At 44.9% G+C, this 27,736-nt stretch overlaps 1 protein-coding gene across 2 annotated transcripts; it reads left to right on the top strand.

The window, feature by feature from the left end:
* Positions 1–142: 142 nt before the first annotated feature.
* On the top strand, positions 143–26,285 carry USP40 (ubiquitin specific peptidase 40). 2 transcript variants are annotated; one of them, XM_078876871.1, is made up of 33 exons: positions 143–192; positions 2,994–3,196; positions 3,296–3,363; positions 4,108–4,221; positions 4,754–4,918; positions 5,369–5,515; positions 6,125–6,265; positions 6,658–6,789; positions 6,915–7,010; positions 7,105–7,212; positions 7,318–7,684; positions 8,030–8,111; positions 9,038–9,215; positions 10,406–10,490; positions 11,218–11,288; positions 11,706–12,079; positions 12,612–12,762; positions 12,969–13,029; positions 13,254–13,304; positions 13,522–13,610; positions 14,800–14,883; positions 15,831–15,867; positions 16,775–16,839; positions 17,464–17,538; positions 18,668–18,755; positions 19,123–19,205; positions 19,630–19,769; positions 20,112–20,177; positions 20,418–20,634; positions 21,871–21,957; positions 23,106–23,194; positions 24,137–24,274; positions 25,876–26,285. In XM_078876871.1, the coding sequence occupies exons 2-32, from the start codon at positions 2,998–3,000 to the stop codon at positions 24,231–24,233; spliced, it is 3,807 nt and encodes a 1,268-aa protein (XP_078732997.1). In that variant the 5' UTR covers positions 143–192; positions 2,994–2,997; the 3' UTR covers positions 24,234–24,274; positions 25,876–26,285. The 2 variants fall into 2 exon arrangements, with proteins under 2 accessions (XP_078732997.1, XP_078732923.1); XM_078876797.1 differs by having other exon boundaries at positions 25,894–26,284.
* Positions 26,286–27,736: the final 1,451 nt, after the last annotated feature.

The raw sequence follows: 27,736 nt of genomic DNA, 5'->3' as shown, positions 1-27,736 counted from the left end.
CGGGTGGGTGGCGGGGGGTGAGTACACGGGGGGGGGTGGGCGTGTACACGTGGGGGAGGGGGCCTGTGCAGTGTTTATCTCGGCTGCATCGGAACTGTGAAGCCGGAACAGAAGACGCCCGCTGTTGTGTTTCCCGCCCGGAGTGGCGCGCGCACCGAAGCTGCCCAGTGCAGAGTTGCTACGGCTGCAAGGGTGAGTTGTGGGCAGGCGTTCTCCTCACGCAAGCCGCGCTCTGGTTACCATCTCCTCACGCAAGCCGCGCTCTGGTTACCATCTTCTCACGCAAGCCGCGCTCTGGTTACCATCTCCTCATTACTACACGCTCTGGTTACCATCTCCTCATTACTACACGCTCTGGTTACCATCTCCTCATTACTACACGCTCTGGTTACCATCTCATTACTACACGCTGTGGTTATCATCTCCTCACGCAAGCCGCGCTCTGGTTACCATCTCCTCGTTACTACACGCGGTTGTCATTGTCGTACGTTAACATTGCTATACATACCGCGTGCCGTATCGCCATTGTCATCACTTGTTTTCTAGCTGAACTGGATTTGCAGTGTTTGTCCACTGTGCATATCGTTCGTATAACTTAGACGATAATTAATTGTTTATACCCCATTAGTGTTGTTCGTGACAGGATTATACTTTGTTGTCACACGCACAATGCACTACCGTTGCTATTGTTGGAGCTGTTATTGCATTTAACTTCTGCGTTACAATGCGCGTCGTCACTATGCTCTGTTCTCATCCCCCATTGATAACTCCCAACGCATTGCGTCTGTGATGGGGGTTCTTGGATCATACTTCACCACCACGCTGGTCGGAGAACAAGTTGGGGGGGTGGAGGGGGTCGCGTTGAAGTCTTTTACAGACGGGCAAGTTGCGTCGCGCACAAAAAACCTCGCCGGCGATTCTGCTGCTCCAGCCGTCTGCAATGTCGCGTCTTCCCCACGCGAGAGATCACGACCCCTTAACAGTCTCGGGTCATCGATTGACCGCGAGTTCATGCCAAATGACAGCCACTCCGCGCGTGGTCTCGGGTCTGCAGCGCCTCTCGCAACATCATTCACTCCTCGGCCTCGCGCCTGAGCAGAAACTTCATCGTGTGTACGTGCGTGCGTGTGGGTGTGTGGGAATGTGTTGATGCGGAGTGAAAAGAGATTTCACGATCCCATTTGTTCGGAGTGAACGCGCCGAGAGCAAGGCAATCGGGGGTGACGCTTGCCAAAATCCGTGAGCACGATTTAGCCCAACTGCGTCAGTGTTGTTTCGGTGTCTCTGTTTCCGTGTCTCTGTGTATATTTGTCTCTGCACTGTGTGTTCGTGTGGGTGTATTCGTGTCCGTGTGTGTGTGTGTGTGTCTCTCTGCGTGTGTCTGGCAGTAGTGTAGCGGTTAGCGCGCTGCACGACCAACCTGGCGACCCGAGTTCTATTCCTGCTCACGGCCAACACCAGTGACGATTATTTAAACCGGTCCTGGGCCTCCCCTTGGTTGACTCGGCCTCAAATGAGTACCTGGTGCGGCGTCTAAACATCGCCACTCGGGAGACAACCCACCCCCTCGTGTGCCATGTTGGGTCTGCATAGGTGCTCGCTAAACAGCACTTGCCCCAACAGTCTGTGAAGGCCATACGGGGGATGTTTGTCTGGCAAAACAACCCCTAACCTGCTCGGTGGTTTCCAGTCAGTGACGCTGTGGTGGGTGGCTGTAAGCAATGCCATTGGGGGAAAGGCTCATTGATCGACTGATATGCTCATGGCGCTTGCAGTCGCCACGGTGGCCAACGGGGGCTCTGTAAAGGTGCGAGGGGCTGCTGACACCTTCAACTAAATTACCAAAACACACGACGCAGACGAGATTAACTTAAGCTTGTGCCGGATGCCTGGGGGGGATGGGCGTCTAGTACATCTGCTGGCCAAATCCAATTTCAGAATAAGAATTTTATACTCGCGAAATCCGATGAGCGTTAAAGCTCTGTTTCACACAGGGGTGGAGCCAGGAGACTTAACCCTCGCCCTCGAGGAATGTTTGGACGCTCACTCGAGAGGAGAGGCTGCCATTCCTCTGTCTGGAGCTGGACCGGTACCGCCTGGATCTCTGGTATACAGGAGGTCTGGTGGACTGATTCTGACAGCAGTCACTGAGGGGTGGACAGTCCTCCACTCCAGGCAGGAAACTGCCAAACAACAGGGGAGTGGCTTTTCTGAACAAAATTATGACCGGGAGGGGGGGATGTGGAAGCGTGACAGTGAGGTGTGGGAAGATATGATTCCCAGATAGAGTATAATTTATGTACTGTAAATCCAAATTTTATAGTATCACATGGGCTTTGGCAAATAGAGTTGTGATCTTATGTCAGAGCCAATGTCAAACATTTGTAAAATTCCTGGAGTTCTGCGCTATTCATGTGCCCCACTATAGGGATATTGGATGCCTGGAAATCAAACTAAAATGCTTGAAACATTTTCAAAGCTTAAATTTTAGTCAAGGGTTTAAACCATATGTAATTTGAGGTTTTTTTCAGTCATTGGTGACCGGGCTGAGACCAAACATAAATTACACTTGAGTATGCTCTCTGGTTCTTTCGGTAAAGTCACGTAGATAGAAAAAATAATAAAAGAAAATAAAACACGACGTTTCGGTCGCAACAGAAGCGTCCGTCTTCAGGTAAAATAAAAGAAAACACGACGTGTCGGTCGTGTTGCGACCAAAATGTCGTGTTTTATTTTATTATTTTTTCTACCTACGTGACTTTACCGAAAGAACCAGAGGGTATGGAGTCCTACAGTCACGAAAGCTTCAAATCAAGATTACACTTGAGTACTCGGTTTAATGACAGGTGGCTGCTTGGATTTGAAAATCAAGGATCTCAGCAGTGCCGGCGAAGTGTTCTGAGGCCTCCAGCTGCCCTGCCACGTTCCTCCAATTTAGTTTAAAAGATCTCCGCCGTTATCCCCTGACCCTGTCTCGCCACACGTGTGTACAGCACCATGTTTGGGGACTTGTTTGTGGAAGACGCCGGCGCTGATTCTGGAGGCAACTCGTCATCTGGCCGAAGACCAGAAGCGGCAAGGAGCCTGCCTCCCGCTCCTCGTGAACTCACGTGCTTGTGTGGCATTCAGAATCTGGGGGCCACGTGCTATCTCAACTCGCTGCTGCAGACACTCTTCCACACACCCGAGATGCGCGGTAAATTTTTTCACCCGGTGTTTGTTTAGTATTTGTAAATAAAGTACTGCTTTTTATTGTTTTGGCTGTCATTTGTAAACTGTACTATGTCCCTGACAGAAGCCATTTTTAGCTTGAAGCCGGAAGAACTTGGTGATCTTGCAGACAAAGACAAACCTGGAGCTAAGGTACCAAATAAGATTGCTTTGCTTAACCATTTTACACATTTGACTGTTGAAAATATGTTCTCTGTCAACCTGTCGACAGGTGGGGGAGGTAGCTTCTGCTGGACAGCTTATGAGTGTTTTAAATATCCTTGGTTTGGCAATCATTTTTGATAAACAATGATTTGCTGTGCCTTTGTCAATTCACTACTGGATGAAGGACTCCACACCACATTCCATCTCACTGGTGGGGGTTGTTTGGCCGTACTTCACACTGATCAGGATGGGTCGGTTAAGCACCGGACCAAGACTATATCAAATATCACTCACTGCTGATTTTAGCCTTGGCTGAGTGCCTTGTGCTAACCATTTTGCCACCATTCCACTCGTATTTTCGTATTATTTCCCTTATTTTAAAACTTGACTAAATGACATCTGTATTTATTGATTAATGTTGATATGCATCTCGTTGTTGCCTGAATATATATAAGAAAAAAACAGTTTCATAACAATTGAATGCAATATAAATATCCTAAGTCTGACTAGATTTTAAAATATATGTTGTAAATTATTAATGTCTAGTGTTAAAAATTGATATGTGTTGATAGACATAAATTATAGCATTAATAGCTTGTACATTATAAACAAGCGTTCTATTTTCAACAGTTCGAGTCCTGTACCGTTGTACAGCAGGCCCAGCGGGTGTTTGCGCCTGCCTTGAACGTTGTGTCTTGATAGTTTTGGCCGTGTGCGTGCGCGCGTGCGTAGGTGCGAGTGATCCCACTACAACTCCAGCGCTTGTTTGCCCAACTCCTGCTGCTCGATCAGCAGGCAGTGAGCACGGCTGCGCTCACGGACAGCTTCGGGTGGACGCACACAGAGGTGCGTACTTCAACGATTCATGTCGCCACTCTAAATTGAAAACTAATTAGTTTAGAGCAGATTTTTGTGTTTTCTTATCTTTCCCCAGCACCTCTTAATTAGCACCGTTGGCTACTTGGGGTGCGAAAGAAGTTCTGCATGTCACACTTTCCTGTGAAGTGCTCCTTTCAGACATGATACTTTTTATTTGTATCTGAAGTTGGTTTCTCCTAATGATTTGTAATAGAAATGTCAGTTAATTGTGTTGGATTTTGGGTTGGTCATGTTCATCAGAAATCGGATGTGATTTAAATATTGCATGTACACGGTTGTAAATGTGTGGATAGACATACAGTACAAAGAAAACAATTGATATGATTAATCCTATTCACAGTTGAAATATGGTTTGAAATCATCATTTTTTTCTGTGACACTTCAGACGATGAGCACTAAATACGTGTTTTCGAGGTTATTTTTTGTTACCAGCAGGAGGAAATGATGATTGAAATGTTGCTTTGTGATCAGTGAGCGAGTGGAATGTGTGGGTCCTCAGGAGGGGCACCAGCACGACGTGCAGGAGTTGAGTCGCATCTTGTTCGGAGCTCTCGAGTGCTCGCTGGTGGGCACGACGGGACATGACCTCATCTCTCGTCTCTACCACGGCACGGTCGTCAATCAGATCACCTGCCGTGATTGTGGCCGTCGCAACGAGCGCGAGGTATCTGCGACTTGCAGTGCAGCATATGCAAGACATCCTAAAATGTGTGTGAGAACATGTAAAGATATCATTCCCTATCTTTGTTGGCCAAAAGATGGTACTTGTACACTTTCTCACCTAGGCCTTTCATAATTGCTCTGACTTGCCCATTGTAAAGTTTGTATGCAAGATTATTCTAAATTAAGTATTTTGAATTGACGTGTACCAATCCTCAATTTCCAGTGCAGTTTATGTTACATGCTCAGACTGAGTGAATGTTGGGGTTGAATTTGCATACTTTGGAAAAAACAACAGCCACCTCGTAAGATGATACTGACTTTTCAGTGCAAAGTACTAAACAGTTGTGTGCTACGAAGTTTAAAACAATTCTGATTTGTACAATTATAGCTCGGATAAATTTCAACAAAGTAGGTCTTATCGATAAAACTCATCGTTTGTGACCACTGCTAGGAGACCTTCCAGGACTTGACGATGGCTGTGCATGGAAATCGTGGTTTGGAGGAGGCCTTGAGCAGCTACTATTGCGAGAGTGAGGAGATGGAAGGGGACAACCGCTACTGCTGCGACGAGTGTGCCCGCCTCGTCTGTGCCACCAAGGTGCTCGCTAGGACTTGCATTGCTCACACACACACGTAAAATACGGGACACGTCTGAAATCCTAGGGTCTGGATTGTTTTTATTCCCGTGGCTTATTTTACGTAGGCAAGAGCTTTACTCGGTCCCGTATGGAAGTGAGCCCCTGATATCACAAATCAGCTGGTTTCAAACCCATGCAGTTTCGATGTCCGAGGTCCCCCTCAGCATGGAATCTGTAAGCAGTTACATTCTTACATCACTGCACCTCTCAATCGTTAAACCACAGAGATGAACACAAATTCAGGGCCAATCTTGATTTCAGGGCCAATTTATGACAATACATGTGCTAGAATATTGTTCACTACCTACCAGGTTGTATTTACATATTTCTACATTTAACGGCTTGAAAAAAAAGTACATTAAAGTAAGTTACATTTGTTTGTAATTTTCGATAAATTTCACATTCGATTTCTTGCTATTGTGATGATTTTCACATCAGTTGGCTAATTCTACCAGAGTGGAATGCAGGCTGTGGGTAGTGATGGTGGCCCAGTGCTGTGTTTAGATCCGAATTGTGCGCTGATCTGGTTGACGTTGCTTGCGGTCTTGTGTTTGTTGCGTTGCCAACAGAGTGCCAAGCTCCGGACCCTGCCTACCATCCTTACCTTTTCCCTGCTCAGGTTCAGCTTCGACTTTGTCAAGTGCGAACGCTACAAGGAGACGGGGCGCTTCACCTTCCCCAGGCTACTCGACATGCGCCCCTACTGCGAGGTGCAGGCCTCGTCAAAAGCACCCACTCATTTTTTTTTTGACATCTCAAGGAAAACAATTGTAGGTGCTCTTATTGGGGAGTAGAATCGTTTGTGGGGGTTTTTTTACCCCCTTTCCACGAGCAAAATATTGCATGCAATTATGACTTCTTTTTTTTTGCATTATGACTGCAGGTATTGTGGTCTATGCAAGCATGACTCCTTGTAAAAAAAGGTGTCAGTTTTGTTGCCAGATAGAAGGGTAAAAAACCAATTATCATATTTTTACTGGCAAATGAGGTATTATGACTTCAGTTATGCTTGTCAAAAATTTCCACATTTATCTGATTTGGAAAGTGAAAGGGAGATGATGATGATGATGTAAATAAAGTACCTTTATCGTGACGTCCTCAGATGGGTCGCTTGGGGAGAGAAGACTGCATGTACGAGCTCTTCTCGGTCATTGTCCATAAAGGGGGTTGCCATGGAGGCCATTACCATGCGCTCATCTGCGATGTTAGCCACCTGGGAGTATGGACCGGCTTGGTGCGTATTCTCTGACACAAAATGAGTCTGTAAATCAGGCTCTGACACTTGTGAATTAATCACATTTTTGTCATGTATTCCTAATAATTTTTTGTTTGGCTTGTTTTTGCGATTTCATGTTATAGATTGACGAAGAGCCGAAGGTAGAAAATGGTTCTGCACATGGTCAAGATGAGTGTTCAGACCCTGTGGAAGCATGTCGCTCCATCCTGAACGAGGAGGTAATTGCATGCAGGAGATCTACGAACCGGGCCGCCCTTTTGAACGATAACCGAGCATGTAACAGTAACAGTAAACGTGTGTGGATGTGTGCAGGCCGGAAACTGTGGCTTGTCCCTGGACGTGCTTTGCCGACGACTCCAGGAAAAAACTGGAATTTCTTGGAACAAAGGCCATCGTGCTCGATACGGCCCAGTCACCAAGGTAATGTACACGCAACTTTCATTCTCTTGCATTGACATATTTTTGTCGTTATAATGCACATCATTTAATCTAAATTTATTTGTAATTTATTTTTTCATGTCTCAGTTTCTTAAGAGCCATGCCCATATTTTTGACTACAATGCTGCAAAAAACTGGGTCTCCCTGAGCACCGGCGTCGCATCGACGTCGTTCCCGGTGTCGGGCGACGCGGAGAGAAGCACGTCAAACGGCTGTGCCGCCGTTAACGAGGAAGGGAATGAAAGGGCGTGCGCCAAGTCTGCAGATTCCGCTTTGGAAGCGCCGAATGTGACCAGCAAGGGAGACGCGGATGCGGATGGGTCCTTCAACATGGAAGAGCGGCAGTGGTTTGACTTTGATGACAGCTGCGTGCAGCCAGTCCGGGAGCAGGAGCTGTCGCTGCAATTCGAAGGCCGTGAAAGTGCCTACATGCTGTTCTATCGGCCGCGACGTGGTGAGAGAGAAACGGGGGAGCTCTGCCGTTAAGTGTATTTATGTTATATGTTGAACTTCTTTCGCACCGTATGTTGCCAACCGTGGTCATCGTAGGTGCGGGGGAAGAACAACAAACTAAACACAAAACCATATAACAAATGTGTGTAGTACATCATTGATAAATTAAATTATTATTTTTCGTTTCTTTTTGTTGCAATGATTGAATTCTAGAATGAAAATATAAGTGAAGCACTCTTTTGAACAGTTTTGGTAATAAAGCCATTCCACAATACAGAAGCATTGGAGATAGAGACCTTGATGTTGGTTGGGTATCACGCTTGATGTTTTACCTTTGTGTGGCCAGCAAAGAAAAAATGGTCCTCTGAGATCCCGCAATGGCTTGTGGATGAAGTCACCACTCTCAACACCAATCTGATTGCGTTAAGGTAAATGTACCCCCATAGTGTTCATCCCAAATGTCTTTGCCATGTGTTTTTGTTCAGCTTTGTATATATCTCATCCTTTCTTAAATTATGTATTAGGCTGCCCTTGGCTCTTTTGAAAGTCATTATTCTGCTCTGTTCAAATTCTACTGTGGCCTGCTGTTGATCTCTATCTAGACGTAGAGCCAAGTAGCCTAACTTCAGCATTGCTACACAGGCAAGAGTTTGTGTTTTTTACTCGCAACATTCTGTGTGTACGTGGTTGCATTTACATGAATGGTTATGTCCAGTATAAACTTGTCGAAGAAGATGACTTGACAGCATCACGAGGAATGTCATGATTATATGTTTAAAGGTAGATAAACACATTCACGGTGTGGTCGCGTAGCAGTAGCAGCAAATGCTATCTAATGCAATTTTAGAATCCTTCCTCGTTAGGTTTTTTAAGGCCTTGATTATTCAGGTCTCTTTCGATTTAAAGCTTTCGTGACTGCAGGGATTCATCTTCTTGGTTCTTTCGGTAAAGTCACATAGAAGGGAAATAATAAAATAATATAACTAATTATCACGACGTTTTGGCCACAATGCAAGCAGCCACATCCTCAGGTGAAGAACAGGGCTGTCGGAACGACAGCGTCCGACAGCCCTGTTCTTCACCTGAGAACGGCTGCTTGCGTTGTGGCCGAAACATCGTGAGAATTGTATTTTATTATGTTTTATTTTTATTATTTGATTATTCCCTTCTACGTGACTTTACCGAAAGAACCAAGAAGATATTCAGGTCTCTTTTGCAAAGGGGCTTGTGTCAATGCACACTAAATGCTATCGACTTGTAAGTTAAAGGGTTAGCATTTATTTTTAATCGACGTTTGTCGTAACTGCGGTAACTTCCGCGGCGATTATACGTCGATGTGCGTGACGTGTGCCAGGAAGCAACACGAGCAGCAGCTGCACAACTTGACGTTGCACTTGCACCTGAGTCCCCTTTACGGCTGGGACGCCGAGGCGGGGGCCCTGCGCCCGGCCTCGCCGCACGGAGACCCCGCCCTGCCGCTGTGCACGGACACTCGCGTTAGCGTGACGCAGCTGCGCAGCGAGATTGAGCAGGTGAGCAAGCCCACAGAGCACTCTCACCGTTGTGTGTGTGTGTGGGGAGCGGTGGTGTCGCGGTTAGTGCGCTGCACGACGAACCCAGTTACCCGTGTTCGATTCCTGCTCGCTGCCAGCACAAGCGATGATTATCTGAAACGGTCCTGGGCCTTCCCTAGGTTGACTCGGCCTCAAATGAGTACCTGGTGCGGTGTGCAGTAAACATCGCTACTGGGGAGACAAAGGCGGCCATGCGTGGTGCTGGCCACCCACCCCCTTGTGTGCCCGTTTAGGCCTTCATCGGTGCTCGCTAACAGCACTTGCCCCAACAGTCTGGTCAGGCTATACGGAGGATCTTTGTCATATAGAGTTGTTATGGTTCAATCCAATACAAATATAAACTACTTTAATTATAAAGACATTTTTCAATCCACTGGTGGATTAAGGCTTCCCCATGCCGTGTCACCATGTTGGTCATTGTGGGTTGGCGAAGGATGGGGGCATGTCCAGAACTGGCTCTGATGTTACTCGCCACTGATGTTAACCCGTAACTCGAAAACGAATTCAGAAACTCGGGGGTCACCGGGTTTTTAGCACAGTGTAGCAACCCGGTGACTGTGCTACGGCTCCTCCCCCACCTCCCAAAATGAAACCACATGAGGACGTTAGAACTAATGTGATGCTGCAGTCGACGGGATAATTGACTTACTATAGAGGAAAAAAAATGTCCCTGCTAGAGGCTGTTGTTCTAGACTTGTGCGTGCTGCGTTGCATATGTGACAGTACAGTACATGTCACTTAGAATGTGTAGTGCCTCTTCTTGTTGGAGTTGCGTCTTAACCTTTTGGAGTCATTTATAAAATAGTTTAACTTTTATTAAAAAATTATAATTTTATCTATGTTTTGGACTTTTATTTTTGACACAATAGTTTCTACCTACATTGGAGCAGTGTGGCTGTTGCGCTTTGCAATGTTAAGTCTGATCGTATGTTTTATTCTGGGTATTATTGCACACATTGCTCCACAGTGGGCAGTTATTTTGTACAAACGACTGCAAATCAAGTAATGTAAGCTTGTGCTCATGTTTTTTAAACTTACAATTATGTAAGCCAATACTTTGTTTTCAAAATTTCTGTATGCGTGTGTACGTGTGTGCATGTGCGCGTGTGTGCATGTGCGTGTGTGTGTTCACTTTTGTAAAACTGTAGCTGCTCGAGTCATGGGAAGGCCCTCTGGCAATGAGCCTGGCCAAGCTGCTGCCTGCCGGCTTGCACATCTACGAGCCACTCCAAGGTCAGGGCTTCACTGCTTCGTCAGCAATTCACATCCTTGCAAGCTTATATGCCAACAAGGCATCTATACCAGACCGAATAAGATCCCAAAACGGGTCGTCCTCTCTGCGGTGTGGTGGCGGCGTGTCGCACCTCCCTTCACTCCTCTCTGCCCCTTGCCGTTTGCGGGACGCTGCTGTTTCGGGCAATAGCCCTTCACAGCAATGTGTAAATGCCCTTACATCTCCGATTAGCACGGTTGGCTATGAACAGTGCGAAAGAAGTCCTACGTACATGCACATGCATATTAGTACCCCTGCTAAGTCCTCAACCTTAGCTTTTAGATGTTTGCCTGTTCACTTGTATTAGTCCCCACCCTAATACTACCCCGAGGTCACCATCCCCATAACCTCTATACTTATATGTACACATTCCTTCACCTAAAATAATTACTGGCGACAACCAAGCATACTCTTTTAGTGGCACTAAAAACTCACAGAATGAAAGGAGGCTGGGCTGTTTGCCATGGTGTGGGGTTGGTGTCAGTGATAAGGTCAAGGGTTAGGTTATGCTCAGACTCAGACTGATGGTGTACTCCCTCTTCTGCCAAATATGCTGTTTTCACTTTTTATTTTATTTTCACTTTTGGTATTTTTACAGCATCCCTGCTGAGGGCTCAAGCATAACGCTGTATGACACGGAACTGTTCTGGCCTTTGTCTGACCCCACACCCTTCCAACTGTGTTCAGACGGGGACAGGAGTCTATCTGAGGCCGGCTTGAAGGATGGATGCAACCTGTTCATCTGGGACGGCATTCAGGTGTGTAGACGGTAACTGCAAAGCACATGTGGCAGAGAGTGTGTTTGTACGCAGTGAGTTACAAATGTACACAATCAATCCAGTATCGCAAAAAACTCTATTTACTTGCCAGTTGAATAACTCTTCGAATTTTGACACGTGTGTGTTTTATTAGCACTTGGAAACTAACACAACGCTTTAAGTGGGTCTTTTGAGTAATACTCATCATGAACACTGTTGGGTGTGCATAAAATATGAGACTTAGGTGGCAAGATAAGTATACATACCACGTGTACATTACTGTAATTGGCAAATCTATTGCGCGAATGGTCGATATCGCCCTCTGTATAAAAACACACTCGCACAAAATCTGCTGTACCGTTAATTATATTTTAACTGTGACATTGCCCGTGCGCCCTCCAATTCTGTGCCGGCAAGGTTGGCGGTGTCCCAATTGCAACCGGAAAAGAGAACGAGCCGGTGCTCCTCGACCTGGTCGTGAGCGGTGCCGCCGAGGCCGACGGACCATGCGGCCCCTCGGGGTGCGCGGGCGGCAGCGAGCCCCGCCTCGGCCTGGACTCCTCCTCCCCCTCTTGGCAGAGGGGCTTCCCCAAGGCCCTTCTCCTCGGGGAGCTGCGGTTGGCGTTGGCGGCCGAAACGGGGATCCCTGCGCAGGCCCTGGGGCTGGCCTTGAGCCAAGGAGGCCGCAGTGTGTGGCTGGAGCGAGAGCGGGAGGACTCGGTCAACGTCGGCTCGCTGGGGGTCGCGGACGGCGACCGGCTGATGCTCTTCAGAGAGTGCGCGCAGGACGCGTGAGTTGTTCATGCGAGTGATGAAAAGGTCACCAAGTTGTCGGGGGTGTGGTATTTGAGCTTGTATGCTGGCATTTTGTGGTTTTTTTTGGCAGTTATTTTCTATTTTTTGGTTGTCGACCAAAATTATTGTTGTGTTTTTATTTTGTAGATTACAAACAAAGTTTACACTGTTGATGTTGAATCCTTTACGCATACAAGGCATGGGTATAGAGTAACGACTAGCAATAATTTGGTATTGTAACTTTTTTGCATTGTAAAATGTCTTCACCGAGCAGACAATAGCATATTTATTTTTAACACTGATGATTTCAGGTCTATTGCGCATCTGTACAGCTTTTGTATACACTTATAATGGTTATTTACAAGAAATACATTTCCATTAACGTCTGACTCTTCATAAGGGGAGATTGAATGCCGTATTCGTAGTATAACAATACTTTGAAGCACAAACTCGAATCTGTTACTAAACACCCTGCTTATAAGTCTTCCCTGACAGTGCTGCCCCTCTTCCTATGCCGTCCCTGTCAAGTTGTCAGAGTGGCCTGGAGCTGGAGAATCAAAGCGACAAGGGCCAGCAGAGCTCGGAGACCCCCAGCCTGCGACTGAACATTAAGAGTGGACTTGTGGACGAGTGCGGAGCGCAGAAGTCGACCGTCGAGCTCACCTGCCGAGTTGACACGGTGGGTAGATGTCAGCCGCCCACCATACCTCGTAGAACCGCATCACCAGATTGTGTGATGACCCAGTGCCATACTGAGCCAGTACCCAGTGGACCGTGTCGGTCTGCACTGCGAGTCTTCACACTGGTTGACCTCGGGTGATGTGAAAGCTCTTCCTATTGATATTAAGTTACCTCGCTGACTCGTGTTATTGCTGGCGTCTCCAGGTCGTTTCCACCATCAAATCTTTAGCTTTGGAGAAGATGCACCTTGAAGCAGAGGCTGCAGGTAAGCGTTGAAGTATAAACAAAAGTTCCATATTTAAATATTATATGTTTGACACTTTGAAATTAAATTTGTCTGGCAACAACATTTTTTATCCGATTTATTCAATTGCAACTTGCATATTATCCAATCTCGATATGTTTTGTAATTATTGTAGCATTTTCAAGATATTCGTACAAAAGCCGTTTCGTGTACAAATATTGTTTTCCTGGTCGTGCTGTCGCCAGATGGATACTGTTTGCGAATGGTGGACTCCACAGGTCGTCTCCTCTCCCCCAGTGAGTACTTCCAGTCCCTGTACATCGAGAACCTCTCCCCATCACAAGCTCCAGCTATGCCCTTGGGTATTTGTACTGTTTCTCGAGTACCTGTACTCGCTTTGGAGTAGAATATTGCTTCTTATTATTTCGAATTCCTTGCCCACGTGTACGCGTACTCGTTGAGCAAATGCACTCGCTGCTCTGTCTGTGCACTCCTTGTTTGTTCCGCACGCAGTGAGGGAAGATGCAATGCTGCGTGATGCTGGCTTGCAGCAGGATGCGTTGCTCACACTGTGCTCTGGGAGGGCACCAACTTCTGGGGAGGTACAGATGGCTCATTCACTATTTAAACTAGGCCTTGACATTTTAAATATTAAAAATAAAATATTAACTTGCATTCATTTGTAAATCCAAGACTGGATGATGAAGGCCACTCCATGCCATGTTGGTCATGGTGGTTGTTTGACCATACTTCACCATGCCGGTTCGTGAAGGGGGGGGGAGGAGTTTTGGACTTCATATTTCACTCATCCAGGTGCATAGCACATTGTGCTAACAACTTGGTCACCATTCTGCCCCTGGAAATGTTTGAATTCAAAAAGATTCTGCTACAAAAACATTTGGAAAGTTGATCAATAGAGGTCTTGTGAAACTGAAATTATGGAGGGAAAATACGTGCTCAAGAGTTGGGGACCGTGCGTCACATTTGCAAAGTAGCATCCCTCGGAGTCGGAGTCAAGGGAGAGAGTCAAAAGGGGGACTATTCAGTGTTATCTTGAGCTGCAGAATACTAAAACCGAAGACTAAATAATAAGACGTATAAAACAACTTGAGGAACACTTTGTTATCTTGTTCAGTATCACTGCAAATCTCAGGATTGGAAATTAATTGCTCTTGTGTGTATATATATGTTAAACTTCTTTAGCACCGTACGTAGCCAACCGTGCCAATCGGAGGTGCTTTAACACATTACCGTGATCCCTCGTTTATTGCGGTTAATGGGGACCGGAACCCCGTCGCGATAGGTGAAAATCCGCGAAGTAGGATTGGCCCCCTAGGAATTTCCGTATGTGTGTGTGTGGGTACCAGAATGTTTAAAATATATATATTTATACTTGATATATATATTTTACTTAAATCTATTTAATTATAAAACCTTATTATTATACATTCACTCTCTCTCTCTCTTTCATACGATACGTATTATGGTGTTCTACACTCACCAATGACAGTAGTATCTTGAGACTTGACTCCAGTAATGACGACGACGACGACGATGACAATGACGATGACAATGACGACGATGACAGACCTGTGCAGTTCGATGAATGTGATGATGAATGATGATGATGATGGTGTTACTGCACAGGTATAATGAGGCCTTTAAATCAGTTCCAAAAATCCGCGATGCACTGAGGCCGCGAAACTTGAACCGCGAAGTGGCGAGGGATTACTGTACCACCCATTTCTCACGGATACCAGAGGTTGATGATGCTGCGTATTATTTTCACAGCTGTTTTTGAGCTTCACTGTCAGTGGCAGCCCATACTCTCTGGAGCTGGACTTGGTTGTGCCGCAAACCTCCACCATACGCGAGGTGCTGTCCTCGCGCCGTCGTTGTCGTCTCCCCGTGTCCCGCGTCAACACGACGACAGCTCCAGTGGCGTTGTGTCTCTTCATTGTGTGTGACGTAGATCGGAGGTCGCAAACGGGTTTTGATTCCCTACCCGTACCCTACCCGAAATGAGTGACAAACGGTTACTCACCAGTGACTCACGGCCTACCCGTACCCGGCCGCACCAGGGTCGCAAACGGGTACCCGTACCCGGCTGGGTACGGGTAGCCGGGTATCGGGTAGGGTACGGGTATCGGGTACCCGGTCGCGACCTCTGACGTAGATGTCTTCGCTTGATCTCGGCTTAGAGTTGTTGGTCCAATTCTTACGATTGTTGTTTCCCATGATTCGGTTTTCCCAACAGGCTGGTACAGCACCATAAATAAATCTGCATGCCGCAAGGTCATTTTAAATCCCAGTTGGGGATTGACGTCATTATTATTTTGTTTTGGTGAATGAAATCATTTAGTCTTTGTGGGATGTCGGCATTGCTTATCTGATGGTTAGATTGGCTGTTACTATTGGCAATGTGGAATGTCCACCACTTGCTTGGGAGCACTCGTGGGGATGAGCACCCACCTCTGCTCATTTCAGCAGCGACACCGTTCACATTTCACCAGTAACGCATGTTACTGTACTCTACACGAAACACTTTTTCACTGTAAATTATTTAGTAATAGGGTTTGTAATTGCTTGTGTCTACCTTGGGCATTGAAGGCCTTCTCATTGATTGGATTGTAGCTTTTTTAATTGGATTTTGTTGACATTCCTAGCCTTTATTTCGTAATTTAAATAATTACTATAATATATTATATGCACATAATTTAACTTGCCTTTCTATTGCCAATATCGTCTTTAAATGTAATAATTATATTAATTACTATGGGGTATTCTGCGCATGTAATTTTAAATTGTGTTTGTATTCGCAGTGTTCAAAGCTCGTGCTCAACAAAGCCAACATAAGCGGTATGTTGAATTTATATAAAGCTTGCGATGCTGACGATTGCACTTTACTCCAGACCCTGCCATTGACTTGTGAATATAGGTAAAGTACATTTACGAATGCTTTATTTTTGGCTGATGAAAGGCACAGCACATTTAAAGGTCCTGCTGCTCTCTGCACATGTGCGTGTCTGTGGCCCTAACCTCCATCCAATCAGAATCAGAATATTTATACTGAAGGAATCCGATGAGCTATGAAGCTCTTTCACAGACAAGTGGCTGCTCCCCAAGTCACGGACAACACCGCGCGTAGGCGTGCTTTGCCAAAATTCACTTACACTATCAATTCAAAACTCTTTGGTTCTTTCGGTAAAGTCACGTAGTTAGAAATAAAATAAAACAAATCTCGACGTATCGATCGCATCGCAAGATTTCGTCATCCGGCAAAGGCTTGATAACGACCGCATGTGTTGCGATCAAAACGTCGTGATTTGTTTTATCAATTCAGTATTTTTATCAAGAGTGCATTAATAAATGTATCATCACGCTAGTACAGTAAAACCTTGGATTGCAAGTAACTTGGTCTGCGAGTGTTTTGCAAGACGAGCAAAATTTTTAACTAAATATTAATTTGATAAACGAGCGAGGTCTTGCAATACGAGTAGTACGTGCATACGCTTTGTCTGCCGAGCGTCACGTGATCACAACGGATACACGAGTGCTTTGATATACGAGTGCTTTGATATACGAGTGCTTTGATATACGAGTGCTTTGGATTACAAGCACGTTTCCGGAACGAATTATGCTCGCAATCCAAGGTTTTACTGTAATGTGTTTGCCAGTGAATCGTTTACACAGGAAAGAGTGTGTAACAAAATAGTTTTATACCGGTAGAGGGTATGCAACTGAGAGTCGTGTGTTCTTTATGCAGCTGGTGACTGGCATCTCCGTCGTGTCAACTGGTGCGGAGACGTGGGGGAGCCACTGTACAATCAGGTTTGCAATAGAAAAATGTTCGCCGATTGTGTAATGATCACACACAGCATGCCCTTGTGAGAACAATAGCAGTTTCTATACAGTGCCTTGGGATGCTGTCACATTCAGACGTGCTATATATAAATGTAACTCTTTTTTTAACTGTAGGTATTGTGTGATTTGAGCTGTGTGGTGAGGTTTGGGTGCATGATTGTGATGCGTGTAAATGTTTGGTTGCATTACTGAGCTATGCACAGCTGTTCGGATGCATGAATTGTACTGTGTGTAGTGGTGTGGGCAGCGGTATTGTAGCGGTTAGCGTGCTGCGCTACGAACCCGGTGACTCGAGTTCGATTCCCGCTCACGGCCAACACCAGTGACGAAATATCTGAATGGGTCCTGGGCCTCCCCTAGGTCGACTCAGCCTCAAATGGGTACCTGGTGCGATGTGTAAACATCAGCACTAGAGAGACAAAGGCGGCCGGGCGTGGTGTTGGCCACCCACCCCCTTCGTGTGCCATGCCCTCCTTCATAGGTGCTCGCTAACACTACTTGCCCCCTACTGTCTGTTAAGACTATATGGGGGACTTTTGTTGCGGTGGAGGTGTGCAGAATGCATTGTGTGTGGTGTACTCTGTGTTCTAGGATGCAACTCTACAGGAGCAGGGTGTTCAGGGTGGGGATGTCCTGCAGTTAACAGAAGGACCCCCACCTACCAAGGTAACGCTACTTTTGAAAAATTATACGCAAATCGCTCATTTGGGAATCTCCGTAGCATTCATTGCCTTAGACTGCGAAGACTTTGCAGGACATTCCTCAAAAAGGGTCGTGATACGTACTCGGTGAGGTTTTCTTGGTTAAACGAGCGTAACGAAGAAATTATTAATGTTGCGGGTGTATTCATCGTCTGCTCCACAGTGGTGGACATTAAAGATCCTGTGCCGTCGAAGAAGAGTCGGCCATTGTGTGCCGGGGGTCATGATTCCAATTCGTCACCTAAAAATGTACATGCAAATTATTTTGACTTAAAGCTTTCGTGACTGCAGCAATTCATATTCTTTGGCTCTTTCGGTAAAGTCACATAGGTTCAAAATTAATAAAAATAAACAAAAAACCACGACGTTTCGATCAAAACACACGCGATCATCTTCAGGTGGAAAAGGGGGGAAAGGTCCCAAAGGCAAGCTGTTTTTAAAGGTTTACGATGGGCATAGCCCAAGTGTCAACTTGCAGTGCGCCCAACGGCGTGGGCGGGTCACAAGGGCCCTGGGGCCAGCACAAGTGGAGATGGTTACGTTGGGTGGGAAATTAACTACTTTTTTGTACTTGCAAGTAGTTTGCCCAACTTCAAGCGGAGATGGTTATGTTAATGAATCGAGAGAAGGGTAGGCACAGGAGCCCTGGAGAAATTAGTCATATTAAACTAACATCGGAAAGTGACAAGATGGAAACATCGCAGCCAGTTATGATTTGAACTGGTTGATAATGTCCTTCCAATGTTTGATCATTGTTTAGTATTGAATTAAGTGGTTTGTGTACATTGTTTTAGATATGATGCTCTATACCTTAATAATTGTAGTTTTGAAACTGAAATAAGTATATAATAAATGTTGTTTACAAAAATAACATTTTAACAAATGAAGTGGCATTAATATACATTTTAACAAATGAAGTGGCATTAATATACAATAAATGTTTGAAGTGTGCTATCATTTTGAATGGAAGTATCTGAGTAAACGGTCGATGTTTTTCATAAATCTCTCCGTGTACGCATTGGTCTTGACTTGCGCACGGCACGCGTGTGGTTGTTGGCAGGGCCTGCTAACTTTGTCCGTGTGGTTGTTGGCAGGGCCTGCTGACCTTGTCCTTGTGGTTGCTCAAGCCTGCGACTGGATTCTTAGCTGTGGAAAGAGGTGCCAGAGAGGGCCCTGATGCTGGTACACAGGATCAAACGCTTGCTGGCATCATACTGTTCTGATTATCTTGGATCTCACACTTGGCAACATTACACACGTAACATGGTAGGATCTTAGGACCTTATGCGACTAGAAATCCACGTTTCCCTTACTCTGTACCATAGCTGTCTGGCACAGGTATCGGTGAGTGATTGGATTTTTGGCTTGTATGTTGGTGTTTAACAAATAGCATAGCCAAATACTTTTCAGTTACCTGGTGTCAATGAGCCTTTATCTTTTATCATTAACATGCACAGCTGCCCCTTAAGCATGTCAAGAGTTACGCTCTGAAACATCCTATCCCTTCTCTGATGCAGCTTAACAAATGATACCAACTCCTTCCCTACAGGCAAGGATGGCACCAAAAGGCTGAGCCACATTGGAGACGTGCACATCTCTGGCACGGCATTCTTAGATGACCTCAGGGCCAAGGTATGCAATAGATAAGACTTTGAAAAATGAACTTGCAAATTGTATCTTTGCTCCTACGTCCAATTTACCAGTCACTAAAGTACTTAAATTTACCAAGGTGGTGGCAAGGCAGCATACACAGCAGGGTCACAAGGGCATTTTCTACAACGGGGACATTAATCTGCAGTTTGAGTCGTCACTTTATATTTTGACATTGGAGTCACATGTCGTACTTATGTTGAACTTCTTTCGCATCATACGTAGCCAACCGTGCTAATCGGAGGTGTGGGGGGAAGGACAACAAACATGGCATTTGTAAGGATAACTCTACTTCAGGGTGCGCTTAGCTTCTTGCGCAGTGCTATTGCTGAATGTGGAAACCCCGGAACTGTCCCCATCATCAACCCTTCAGCGAATCATCTTAACAGAGCGTGGCCTGCTGCAGGTCCTCTCCTTGGGAGCAGTGCAGCCAGAAGCGGCGGCGGCAGCGCTGGCGCTGTCCCCGCGGTGCGTGCGTGTGCGGCTCCTGGAGGAAGAGGGCTTGAAGCCCGGCAAGATCCTCCGCAACGGTCAACAGCAACTCAGGTGAGCCATGCCTCCTGAGGGAGAGCTGCGCTGTCGGTCGGCCTTCAGAAGGGGAAACTTTCGCCAAACTAGCGAAGCCAACGGCCGTTTGGTGTAACGCGTCGCGCAAATACAGTACGTGGCTTCTCAAATGGGCAAAATCGGTTCGTGTGCAGGCGCTGGATGGATTGTTGCATAACAAAGATTGCGAAGGGGTGTTGGCGGTTTGGGAAGGCCTTCATCGAGCAGTGGAATGAAAATGGCTTAACATAGCTGTTGATAATAATACATTTTGAGAATTAGTATGTTTAAATGCTTCCATCTTTGAGTTGCCACATTTGAGGTTCCCCTCTGTGTGCCTAGAAATCTGGGTCTGCGGGGAACATCCAAGCTGTGTGTTCAAATTCTCCCTCAAGAGGAAGTATTGGGGTGAGTGGCAGTACACACCATGCATATTACCGCTTTCCAATTTGCATTGCAGTTTTCATATTATGCATGTACAACATTTTGCATTCAAATCTAAGTATTTGGTCAAAAGCACTTAAAATGTAACCGTTGCACGGTTGCATTTCAACAGTTATTGCCAAAACCATGCTTTGTTTTCACATGCAAATCTCCGTGCTCGAGTTTTAAAATCTGCCATTGATTTTTCCCTGCTTCGTTTCGCAGGCCATTTGACCTGCTGCTGCAGCTGCAGTTGCGCATTCCGGGGGAGCGGCGGTACCGTCCACCTCGGGAGATGATCCTGGACACAGCGCAGGGCTGCACAGTCAACTCCCTCCGCAACGCCGTCGCACAGACCTTGCAAATACCCGCTCAGCAACTGGAACTCGCCAAGCATTTCCCAGACACCTCCAAGTGGATCTGTATCTGGGAGACCAGCAAGGTGTGTTTTTGGTTGAGTTGGAAGGTCTGCTTGTAACTGAGAGCAGGCATGTTTTATAGATGGCAAAAAGTCAACACCGTTTGTCAATAATACTGTGGCTTTAAAAGGAATTAATATAAATATGCAATAGGTGATGTTTCAGCACAACCCTTCATAGTGCGAAATGTCACTGATTGGAAATTAACAAAAATGTATTTCTTAGGACCATATTCCTTGACAATTGAGATGTTGTTATATTGTACTTGTACACCAATAATATAAAATAACACTTAATATCATGACAGAGGATATGCCAAATTTAACATGAACCATCGCTCAGACGTGCTATCAACAGGCATCACTTTAGCATGAAGGGAGGCATTTGGTGTTAACCCACGCACCTGGAGTGCAGCGGTGAAGAGTTGTGATCTCCCTCACCTGGTATGCAGAAGGTTGTGGGTTCGAACCCGACCCTGATGCATGCCGTATGTTTGGAGTTTGCATGCTCTCCCTGCGGTCACTTGGATATTTATCCGGATCCTCCGGCTTTTCCCTTAACATTTGGAAACATGCTTTTAGAGTTTAATTCTAGATTTGAAGCTTTCGTGACTGCAAGGATTCATACTCTTAGGTTTTTTCGGTAAAGTCACGTAGGTAAAAAATAAAATTAAAGTTAATAAAAGAAATAATGGAAATAAAATAAAATAATAAATCACGACGTTTCGGAGACAACACAAGTCTCCGTCATCAGGTGGGACCGTCACAGCTAAAATTACTGCATCAAGTGATGCAGTCATTTTAGCTGTGACGGTCCCACCTGCATCAAGTGATGCAGTCATTTTAGCTGTGACGGTCCCACCTGCATCAAGTGATGCAGTCATTTTAGCTGTGACGGTCCCACCTGCATCAAGTGATGCAGTCATTTTAGCTGTGACGGTCACACCTGATGACGGAGACTTGTGTTGTCTCCGAAACGTCGTGATTTATTATTTTATTTTATTTCCATTATTACTTTTATTAACTTTTAATTTTATTTTTTACCTACGTGACTTTACCGAAAAAACCTAAGAGTATGCTTTTAGAGTATTTGGCTGCTTGCGACTTCCACATGACGAGTCACTTTGCTGAGCTATCATTTGCGGCCAGGTTCCTTCTGAACATGACTTGTATAGCTCATTGGGCCTTAGTGAAATGACAAGTTTAGTTTTACTTAAGCTTCGAGTTTGCTCTGCAAGGTTCCTCTTGTGTTGCCCGCAGGGGGGGAAGGGCAAACGACGGCAGAACAGAGAGAACCTGCGGCAATCTCCCTTCTTCTTGCACGACGGAGACACCATTGGGGTCAAGGTGGGTTTCCATTCTGATGCATTCAACTGTTGTAATAGCATTCAATATGGATATTTAATTCACATTCAATACAAATAAATGTAAGTTATTATATTCGATGAATGTGACCTTTGTACTCATTAAGTATATAGTTATTATTCTGCCTAACAATCGATGTGTTGAGTAGCGTACAAATGTCATCACTCGATTAAGCATATCGGTTAAATGTGTGGCATTAGTATTTAACCAAGGGGGGGAAGCCTTGTAGAGATGTGGTGACATTTAATTGTGATTTAAAGCTTTCATGACTGTAGGGATTCGTCTTCTTGGTTCTTTCAGTAAAGTCACGTAGAAGGGAAATAATAAAATAATAAAAATAAAACATGATAAAACAATTCTCACGACGTTTCGGCCACAACGCAAGCAGCCGTCCTCAGGTGAAGACCAGACTGGTTTATTATTTTATTTTTATTATTTTATTACTTCCCTTCTACGTGACTTTACCGAAAGAACCAAGAAGACATTTAATTGGTCGGCTTTTCTCCTGGTGGGGAGCTGTCCACAGACACCTCTTGGCCATAATTGTGCATTTTTGGTGGCGCTACGTTGCCAGTGGTGCACAAGCAGAGTGGTGGTAGAGAAGGGCCGTTGCCCGAATTATCACCTCGTGTATATTTACGTCAGGCAGTGTTGTTGACGAGTGTGTTTTCGTTTTTGTTAAATTGACAAGGTAGTGCACATTTTTAAACAAAATGTGAATAATTTTCTTACCCATTAACCACCTAGGCTGCGCTTAATATCCTTGAGTGTGGTGTACCTGGGTCAGATGAACGGTTTTGTGGATAAAAATTTCATTGCCTTTCAGTGTGAAAATGGTCAATTTCAAGCATTTATCGTGCAGTGAAAATACGAATGCATAATGTTGCGTGATAATTTAAACTTAAAACGTTGGTTTCGTAGCCAATACCACGATCCACATTTGTTTTTGTGGCCAAACCTGAAACTAATTATGGTTCGTGATGAATTGGTTTTACATACGTTTGGTTGAACGAAGTTACTGAGCCGGTGCTTCTTCCGGCTTCACCTTGACCTAGATGGCATTGTGTACCTTTTGCCGAGGTTTTAACTAAAGATGTTCTTTGCTTCTGCGCTGCTTTGCCGACGCCCAGGACTTGAGTGTGGACAGTTCCTCAGATTTCTCGACTGCCGAGGATGACGAACAAAATCTGCGTCTACAGACGGAGAAAAAACAGAAAGAGTATGCAAAGCACCCTCCGCATTTTACACAAAATAATCCTTATTCTTGTGGAGAATATAGGAAACTTAATAGATAAGCAGATAGTCTTTCATATAGACTCTGAGAGTGCTTATTTGCTTATAGTACTGCTGAAATAATGCAAACTCTTGACTGGTTGACATACAGTGTGTTATCAGCAGTCGGGCTTGAATCAATGCTTGTGAATTGTCAGGCGTTATAGGCAAGGATACATCGCAGAAATAATAATTGTGGAGAATATAAATATAAAATTAGATTAGCAGACAATACGCCTCCCATATATCTCTTGCCACGTAAGTATGTTAGATCAACATTGGTAGGTGTTTACATATCTCTTGGAATACATCGCCTGTTTTAAAACATTGAGAGGGAGCATCTCGTTTACAAAGGTGTCCAGGGTGCTACAAACTCAGAGGGAATATTGTTAAACGCAGTAGTTTAGTTTAACACGTATGCTTTCATGACCAATATCCATAATAGAGGTTTTTTTGATTATATTGCTTAAATATAAACGTGTCGTTAAACCCGCCAACACCCGACAGCCAATTAGTAAGGATTGTCATGTAAACAGAACATGCAAATTCGTTACTAGTACAGTACACCGGTGTGTTTGAGAGCAAATCTACAACATTTACAATCCGAGTACGACGTTTCTCCAGTAATTACAACTGGCATCAGGCGGACAGATTTGCAGTAGTTTAAACGGTTCCAAGACATATTCTTGGTTCTTTCGGTAAAGTCACCTAGAAGGAAAATAATAAAATGATAAAAATATCAAACAATATTTTTATATTTATTATTTCCCTTCTATGTGACTTTACCGAAAGAACCAAGAATATTAAACCCTGCAGTCACGAAAGCTTTAAATCAAATGTTCTAAAACATGTTTTGTTGTTTAATGTATTTGTTGTACTTGCGAATTAGCGGCAAGTCACAGAAAGCGGCTGGTGATGGCGCTGCAACCGTTCGTCCCCGCCGAGCTGAAGTCGCCCTGTCCATCAGTGTGGCTGACTACAGGTGACAGCCGCCCAGTCTCGCCCAGTGCTCCAAGTTGAGCCAAAGGTAAACTCCATCGATCACCACCTCGCATCACCGAACAAGCTCAAGGCTCATAGCTTCTACCACTCGTATCCACTTCCTTCCTTTTTAAATCCTTTATATTAAGTTCACTTGCTTGCACGCTTACGACCGTGCAAATCTTTCGGTCGTTTTTTAACCCACTTCCCGTGATCCAATCGAGCTGACATTTTGCACACAGACTCGTTGTGCGTGACAATTTATTTTCGTGAAAACATTTTTCCAAAATTTTACACTTTTTAGGAAAAAATAAATTATATTTAATTACCAATTGCTTAATGGTGGCAGGCAATCATCTGACCCATAGGTGGCAGCCATCTCAAGCCAGAGGACGAGAGGACTCTAGCCGCCACGCATATAAAGGATTTATAGTGAAAAACTTTGTTTTTACGGGTTAATTTTTCCCTGACAAGTTCCCCACAAGTGTTTTTCTGTTTACATGTCTTAAACCACCACAGCCTTTACACAACTGTGTGTAATGCAGTTTAGTCCTGGCCATTCATCTCATGTGACGGTGCCTCTTTGTCCCACTTTGCTTTGCATGGTCTCAACGTGGTCTTGGATGTAACTGGCTTGTGGCATCGTGTGTCCTGAGCACTACTAACTTTTCTGTCATTTTGCTTGGTCTGTCACGCAAAGTCTGCTATACAACCTTATGTTGGTATAATTAATGGTCTTACTGTAGATAATGTATTGTAATACTTTTTAATGCATTTACCAGCATATGAAAACAATCTTAATTTTGGAGCTTTCGTGACTGCAGGAATTATTCTTTGGTTCTTTCGGTAAAGTCACGTATAAAGATAAAATAATAATTAAATAATAGCATACGACGTTTCGATTGCAACACAAGCAATCATCATCAGGTATAAATGAAATAGCAACAAAAAAATCTAACCAGAAAACTATAGACAGACATATAAGCAGACAGATATCACCAAGATACACAGAGCGAGTAATGAAAACACTTATATGGGTTGTTATTTAATTGCAGTTGTTTAGCATTGGCCCAAAATTCCAATTGGCCAGTAACAAACACTATTGAAGTAATAATGGATGCTATGTAAGACGTTTAATGAATTCTTGAAATAATAATCACATTTGTAAATTTCAGATTCGTAGGATTCGGTGCACGAGGGATAGGCTGTTACTTAGAATTTCTTGATATTCTAAGAGCCAAACTAAGAAATGTAAGATTCTAAAGATTGAGTAAGACATCTACAGATAATCATAACAAATGGTGCACATTGATGATTCTTAGAATTCAATAAACATGTTTTCCAAGACCCCAAATTAATCGAAGCATGCAATGTTTAGAAATTCTCATGTTTTCATGGACACGCCAAAAAATGCATTGCCAAACCTGAGGCTTATTTAGGCTTCTTAGGGCTCATTGGGAACTCTGAGCACTTGACCGCACGAAATAAAAATACAGGATTCATTGGGTTCAACGGAATGTTCAAGACGGTACCATCTAAAATGAGATAACGTCGAGAGAATTGCCCCAACAGCCAGGAGAGTTTCGTGCGGCTTGCGAAGCCATCTCATTAAATTGCAATCCGCCACTGTTGTGATGCACACTTCAGTGTGTTTATCATTTGCAGTGTGCATGGATCCTCCTCGGAACTGGAAGAAATCATGGAAGGAGAGACGATGAGTTTGATGGATGAAGAAAATACCAGCAATAATGTTACTGTTAAAAGTTCACCAAGATGCCATTTGTACTTTTAACTTTACCCTCGCAGGTAAACACTCCTGCCTACATTTTATTTTCATTTAACGCATACAAATTAAAGTCGGCTAAAAACGAAATGCCGTTTCAAAAATCTATGTTTTAATTGTCCTCGTACACTGTAATTGCAATTAAAATGTACTTTTTTTCAGATTAGGTTTAACAATCTATTTTCTTCTTGACGGTTTTACTTGTAACTCCGTAAAATACTGTAAATGTAAATACACTCGCAGAGAAATACGTGTACAGTCTCAATTAAATCTACGTTCAGACAAAAAAAACCGCGTGGGAGAGTATCTTTTGTACTCTGTTGGACCAGGCGGTGTGGTCTACGTCCCTGGTTTTGCATCTCCTAGAGATTCACGGGTGGGTGATGAATTACACTGGTCAACAAAAAAAAAAACATTTTTTTCTGGCCTGGACGTTTGCAGCTGTTTTAGACTAATTTCAGGGTGCTGATTCCCAATCTGATCTCAGATTTGCTCTATCACATAATTTTTATGCTATCGGCATACCCCATTTTCATTGATTTTACTCGAAATTAACTCTGTCACTTATGATTGTAAGTTGTTGCGAGTCAGTGACTGCTTTAGTGTTAAAATATGGTGCTGTATTTTTAGGATAGTGTGTTTATAATATCATTTTATGTAGATATCCACATTTATTTAATATTTTTCTTCTGCAGTTTTTATTGAAAATGCAATATTTGATATCTCAAAAACCTGATGTGATAGACAAAAACTGATGCCAGATTTGGAATCGGCACCCCAAAATTACCTTACAAACCGTTGGAATACCTTATGCCAGAAAAAGTGTGACCAGTGTTATCGCAAATGCCCGATGAGTCCCACCCAACAACTTCTCCACCTGGCGGCAGAACGACAGACGGACTTGGGCTTATCCTGTCGGACAAGGTGGTGTGCCTGTGTCCCCTGTGGCGTGGGCAGCTTCTCTATGCCCTCCCTCAGGCGAGTGACGTCTTGATCCTGCTGGGGTCAATGGTGTCAACCACTGAGGTGGCTCCTTGGTCCAGGCTGTTGAGCGGCGGTGGTGGTTCACCAGCCCAGGGGTTTTCCGTCCCTGTCCAGGGCCTTTTGATGAAGCCGCGCAGGCAGTCGACATACCGGGTGGGTGGTGGCCATTGAGCCAGCTTTGTGTGCTGCTGCTCTGAGATGAGCGTGGATCCGGTATCCTGCTCCGGTGCCTGCGATTTACTCAACACCCCATGGAGGCGTTCACGGTAGGGTGCTTCACTGCGTCCATGAGTGTCCACCTGTCGGCAATTTCAGCCTTCCACGACCCATTCCGGGGGTCTTCTACGGAGGGATGGCCCTGGATCGCCCCAAGGTGTGCGCTGTCGGTCGTGACCTGGGATCACGTTTGGTCCTCCACTGCCTCGTGTGGCCTCCATTGGAGACTTTGCCCACTGTGTGTACGTGCGCTGGCTCACGCTCGAGGTCACCATCCTGTTCTGGCTGTCACGTCAACCAGGTGGGTTGGTGAGCTGCAAGTTCTCCTCGTTGGCAAACCTCTTACCAGAACGAGGTGGTGTTGTGGCTCTCTCCTCGGGATGAGAGAGAGCGACCCGGAGATGGATTTTAAGGGGGGGGGGGTGGGGGAGTAGGCGGAGGCCTAGTGTGAGTGCAGGCATGCTGAAGCCTCTACAAAGTTGAACCCTGGCAGGAACCAATGACACAAGATACTGCCTTGTGCAA

The sequence above is a fragment of the Lampetra fluviatilis genome, chromosome 1, assembly GCF_964198595.1.
Source record: "Lampetra fluviatilis chromosome 1, kcLamFluv1.1, whole genome shotgun sequence".
NCBI classification, from domain to species: Eukaryota; Metazoa; Chordata; class Hyperoartia; order Petromyzontiformes; family Petromyzontidae; genus Lampetra; species Lampetra fluviatilis.
The sequence above is the reverse complement of the archived record's forward strand: the minus strand, read 5'-3'. Positions and strand labels throughout refer to the sequence as shown.